This window comes from Limulus polyphemus, unplaced genomic scaffold, assembly GCF_000517525.1.
Source record: "Limulus polyphemus unplaced genomic scaffold, Limulus_polyphemus-2.1.2 Scaffold1254, whole genome shotgun sequence".
Classification (NCBI taxonomy): Eukaryota; Metazoa; Arthropoda; class Merostomata; order Xiphosura; family Limulidae; genus Limulus; species Limulus polyphemus.
The window spans coordinates 1-6,603 of NW_013666864.1; the positions used below are offsets into that span (position 1 = coordinate 1).

At 31.2% G+C, this 6,603-nt stretch overlaps 1 protein-coding gene across 2 annotated transcripts in view; it reads right to left on the reverse strand.

Annotated features, from left to right (window-relative positions):
- Positions 1-6: 6 nt before the first annotated feature.
- Positions 7-6,603, reverse strand: part of LOC106462793 (neural Wiskott-Aldrich syndrome protein-like) — a 43,265-nt gene continuing 36,668 nt past the window's right edge. For both annotated transcript variants that reach the window (XM_013922755.2, XM_022390138.1), the window contains one exon: positions 7-2,805. In XM_013922755.2, coding sequence (XP_013778209.1) covers positions 2,747-2,805 — 59 coding nt within the window. In that variant the 3' untranslated portion in view covers positions 7-2,746. The remainder of the gene's footprint in view (positions 2,806-6,603) is intronic.

Below are 6,603 nucleotides of genomic sequence, written 5' to 3' on the forward strand. Positions count from 1 at the left end.
ATGACAACACTGTCACACATATACAGGTGTCTTATACCACAAGATCATATAATATATTGGTATCCATATGATAAAACTGTCACACATATACAGGTGTCTTATACCACAAGATCATATAATATATTGGTATCCATATGATAAAACTGTCACACATATACAGGTGTCTTATACCACAAGATCATATAATATATTGGTATCCATATGATAAAACTGTCACACATATACAGGTGTCTTATACCACAATATCATATAATATATTGGTATCCACATGATAAAACTGTCACACATAAACAGGTACCTTATACCACAAGATCATATAATATATTGGTATCCACATGATAAAACTGTCACACATATACAGGTGTCTTATACCACAATATCATATAATATATTGGTACCCACATGATAAAACTGTCACACATATACAGGTGTCTTATACCACAATATCATATAATATATTGGTATCCACATGATAAAACTGTCACACATAAACAGGTACCTTATACCATAAGATCATATAATGTCTTGACATCCATATGATAAAACTGTCACACACATACAGGTGTTTTATATACCACAAGATCATATCACCTCTTGGTAACCATATGACAAGGCTGTCACACATACACAAATTTCTTAGAAAATAAGATCAACACACATCTTGGTATCCATGTGACAGAACTGTCGCACAGACACAGGTGTCTTAACACACGATATTGTATTAATAGAGTGTCACATATTTATCAAAGAAATTTCCATACCTCACCTAACTCTTATTGCTATTAAATATCTTTTAGTGTGATAAAAAATACATATGCACATTTATTACTGAAGTATACCTCTCATAACCTGCATACCTTATTCCCACAAAGAAACCAGGTGTGACTAACTAACTAACAAACATGCAGCTATTACTAATATACCATAGGAAGAGCACAACCACAAAAAGGAATGTCTGAATATGTGTTGAAAATGGATAACATTATATTGATAGCATTTTGTTTTTATAATTAAGTATAGGTGTTAACATGCAATCTAGACTTTTACCATAACTTGCTTTGTGATCTAGAATCTTATCATACCTTGCTTTGAAATCTAGAATTATCATATTTTGTTTTACGATCTAGAGTTTTACCATAACTTGCTTTGCGATCTAGAATCTTATCATACCTTGCTTTGAAATCTAGAGTTTCACCATAACTTGCTTTGTGATCTAGAATCTTATCATACTTTGCTTTGAAATCTAGAATTATCATATCTTGCTTTGCGATCTAGAATCTTATCATACCTTGTTTTCTGATACATAATAATCATACTATTAGATAATAGACAAGTGTAACTTTTAATATTCTCTACCAGACCACTGCACACAGTACTCCTCACAAGATTCACACATTATTTTTTATTGTCTATTTTGCTGATGTCACAGGTTAATTACTTATGATCTGGATTTAATTTTTATTACTACATACTACTAGTACACAATCTATTAATATTTAACAGTCCACTTCCATCTACCACACATTAGCTACGACATATTCTGGTTGTTTTCGTTAATAAATATGTATACCACATTACTTATGCTCAACAAGACTGAAAACAGTACAAATGGTAAATGGAAAAAGAAAAAAAAAGATCTAAAGCAAATTTCTTGTAGTTATTTCTTTATAATAAAACTAATGCATTTCCTCTACACACTGTGCACCTAATGATGTGTGTTTCTTCAATGGTGCACAATTAACCTCATTTAATTTTCAGTAAAGAAATATTACAGATTAACAGTTTCAAGTGCATATAAAACACATGAAAGCCATGGGATAAAAATACATTTTTCAATGTTTTTTTGCACAATATGGACATTAATAGAACACAAGGTCACTAAATGCTGGTGTAAAAGCAATAATCGAGAACATTTCTCAAAGTTTCAACAAGGATATAGAAACTCTTCTCAGCAAAGTTCTGGTAATACAATATTTTAGACAACAGTGTGTCTTTATAATTAAAATCACGTACATTGTAACATCTACTATTAAACATCATCAAGAAGTTTATCTAGTTTTAATTAGCTACAGTGTTTTGTCCTTAAATAATAAAAACAAAACCACAACCTGTTTCCTATCCGACTAATTTTGCCGAAATAAAACAGAAACTATATTAATCTTTTTTCATACATTAGAGCTTTAGAAAATGTCATTTTGTTTTATAAACTCATGATTAATCTTAAGTAACTCAGACAGGCACTCAAATATTGAAAATAGTAAGCATTACTTACACAAAGATAACTAGCTTACATTACAATATACAATTAACTTTACAAAGCTTACATTACGATATACAGCTTACTTTACAAGGCTTACATTATGATATACACTTTACTTTATAACTCAATATAAATTAACTTTGTGTTGAAACCTTTCTTTTCAGGAGCTTTACTGTAATTGGCTCCTCAGCGTGCAAATTACTAATTTATTTACCGAATATTTCAGGCCAGTAATTTTTAATGTTATGCCACGAGGATTAAACACTTTTCTTTTACGATACAATCAAATTTCCTTCTTTAAAAAAATACAAGGTTAAACTTTTGCTCTTAACACAGATAGCTTCCAATTGATCCATACACTCTGAATATATCAACATTCCAAATAAAAATAGTTTTTTTTTTTTAGGATAATACTAACTGAGTATACAGATAGAACCCTGATACAAGAAAATCTGTTTCTTAACAAAGGGGAAAAATAGAGACCTCTTAGCAATCCCATTCATCATCATCCTCCTCCTCTTCATCTTCATCACTATCACTTTCATCTGAAAGAAAAGCTCATTTTATTTAAGATCAAAATTGGAAAAATAAACCGTTTCCATAATTACTACTACAATGTTGAAAGTTACAGTTATATTAAGGAGAGGTGTAACTGACAGTGTTTCGGGTTGGATACCAAATGTTCAACCAACAAGTACTTGATATACTTATTTAAATAAACAATTTCATAATTTTACAGGACAACCAACCTGTTTCCTATTCGTCTAATTTTGTTGAAATAAATCAAAAAGTATATTAATATTTTTTCATACATTGTAAAATTTTCTAAAGCTCTATTTTTTTTTATAAACTCATGATTAAACCTTAACTAATGGTATTTTTGAAAGACACAAGTTACAACGAATTAGATGTAATAACAATACTTTAGTTATTCCAAATGAATACTTATGTCTAAAGCTATCAATTATAATGTGTTTTTTTTTTATAGAGACAAAAAAATCTTAATAACAGTTTAGTCTACACACGGCCAATACTTTTTTCAGTCTCAATATATATAGTCTGTCCTGAAACTGCAGTAACATACATCCGTTGTTGTCTTAACAACAGTCAGTAAACAACATATTCAAAGACCTGTCATCTGCATAGACGTGCTGATCTCCAAGACAAATGCTGTCAGTGACAAGAAATATGATAACCTCTGTGATAGTTGATTACCATGAGTGATGTGAAATGCAAAGAGACCTTGGCTGGATTAATTTGAAGTAGTTGGTAATTTTTGAAGTGCAAATTGTATAGTATATTACTTTCACATGGTGGCAAAGAGAAAGTACAACCCCCTGAAAATTAATCATGTTGAAGACTTCAAGAATGTGCAACAAACTTCAAATTCTACTGGACTTAATACTGGAAAGTACTGGTGATTGTTAAAAATTAAATGATTATCAATATATGGAACTTCTTGATGGTACGGGTAACACAAAGAAATTTGGACGGAATGTACCGTTGTGCTTGACTGCAAGTTCCTTCTACAAAGGACTCCAAAGCAGACGAATGATGCTATTAGTGACTCGTATGTTGATTTGGTGTATTTGATGGCTACACTGATGATCCCACAAGAGGATGCTATACATCTGTGACATGATGGAGGGTATGTTGAGATAGATCTACAATTTGTAAGGAATGTGGTTATGACCACAAGAAAAGAGCATTTTATAGGAAACTAAGTTAATAAATAACAAATTTTTACATTTGCTGAAAGAGTTACTAAGCAGAGTTGGATTTGTAACACTTCATGCACAAGTTTAATGTAGATATACAGATTGTTGTAGAATTAGGCAACTCCAGACATACCATCCTTATTAACAAAGACATAGATCTTTTGGTGCTTTTTTGCTTCTATGCTAAAATGGACCCTCATCTGATATATATTTCTGAACCGAACCAAAACAGTAGTCTGAAAAGGGAACAATGACACGGGACATCAGAGCAACCAAGAATGTGCTAGAAACAGAAATGTGAACAGTCTTGTCATTTGTACATGATGTACTTGGCTATGACATGACATCTTGCAGGCACGGGAATGGGAAGGCACTGCATTACATAAAGTGCAAAAATATATTTTAGACAAATTGCAAAATAATTCAAGAAAACAACAGCTACAGAAGATGACATCATAGTGGCAAGGAAGAAAGCAAATATTTGTTTGCACAACGAAAACCTGAAGGAAGGTCTGAACAAGATAAGGTACAGATATTCTTATAAGGTTGCTTGAAGCTAATTACCTACTGAATCCAATGTATTACCACCAACTTTCTTAGCTGCAAAGATGCTGGAAAACAAGAAGCGATTCGAATGAATTTTATAGACTGGATTTGTAAGATCACTGATGGACAGATGCACATTATCCACTCTGATATGCTTTCAGTTTTTCAGTCTATAGTGAAAATAATGAAGTGTAACTGTAAGTTCGACTGTGCCAGTTTTGTTGCAATTGCAAAAAAGCATGATTTGGTTTGTTTTACAGTTTGTAGGGAATGCCATGGAGTCAGTTGTCAGATTCTACTGAAGGTTGCAGATATTTGGATGCAAAACTCTTATGTATTACTGTAAAATACATACTTTTTAATGAAAATAGTAGATAATACTTATGATCAACATACTAACTCTTTATGACTGGTTTAATTTTTCTTAAATTGCTGTGTGAAACTTTAAGTACATTTCCAAGGTTCCAATTTTTGATATCTGTAATGCACTACTTTTGAAATTTTGCAACTTCTACATACAGACCCAATATCAAATATTCTAGTATTTTTCCTCAATTTGTATACATGGAAAAAATATCATATTCTGAACAAACGCTAAAGTTTATGTAATATGAATACAATGTAGAAATTTTAAAATTTTTTAAATGAATTTTCAACTTTTGTTCTGAAAATATATTCCTTCCATTGGATTTTGGTGAATTTTTTGATAAGTCATACAGCTGCTTTTAACCCATTCCAGACCCGGCAGAGTTGGATTTTGGTGAATTTTTTGATAAGTCATACAGCTGCTTTTAACCCATTCCAGACCCAGCAGAGATGGATTTTGGTGAATTTTTTGATAAGTCATACAGTTGCTTTTAACCCATCCCAGACCCGGCAGAGTTGGATTTTGGTGAATTACCAAAAATTCATAAATTACTATATCAATACTATAGAATTCCACTATAATTTATCCAGCTTAGTAACTAAGCTGTATTTCAATCTAAAAAAACATGAAATTTTGAGCAGACTAAAGACACAACCTACCTTCTTGAAATCTTGGTTCGAAAAAAAGAGAAGATGGCATACAAAAACGTTAAAATGGCTGAGAAAACCATTCTGAACTTCCAATTGGTTATTCATGTCATATACAGAAGTAAGTGTATATAAGGGAGCACTTTCAAAATTCGAAAGAGATGGGCGGGGTGCAACTGTGTTTGATTTATTATACGAGTAATATCTTAGCAAATTGAAAAGATAAGAGGCTCTTACTTTATATTCTAGCTTGTCAATATTGGTAATGTGAGTTCCTAAATCGAATGAAACTACAGATTTAGTATTTTTACATCACAAACATCTAATTTGAACCAGTACTGCATTCAACATACCACATGACACACAAAAATCAATATTTAACTGTGTTGTTTTTTTTGTTTACTTTTGAATTAAGAAATTGAGTAATGGATAATACTAAAATTTGAATTATAATCTACAGTTTGATACCAAACTTATTGACATAAATTCATGAAATAGTAATTCAATAAAACTTTGAATGCAAGTCAACAAAAATGATGACATGGCCTTTGACCTGTCTGGAAAGGGTTAAAACAGCATCTAGTTTTGGCTTCAAATATTCATATAATTTGATTTACTTTTTCTATTGTAGTTCAGAAAGTTCCATTTTTACATTTACAGTTTCATAAAAAACATGTTATAAACTAACAATAATTTAACTGTAACCTTGGGCCTAACCCTTCAAAAAGAACATCAGATAAGACTAGGTAACAATACCTATGTTAACAATATTCTTGGCTAAGATCAATTTATATCTAATAAATATATATATTGCTTGGAGATGGCTTGAATGGGTAGTGAAGAAAAACTTTAATATAAGTTTAACATAACAGAAAATGTACAATGTTTCGACAAGGTTTTGTCATCATCAGGTACAAGCAGTTTACGGTGATATATATACAGTATTGAACAAAGAAGTCACATGACCGGATACTGTTGCAAGACTTAGAAGAGATATCTTGGCACCCCAGGGTGTTGGTATAGAACAAGGTTGTTTTGTTCAATTAAAATGGATTCTTTGATTTT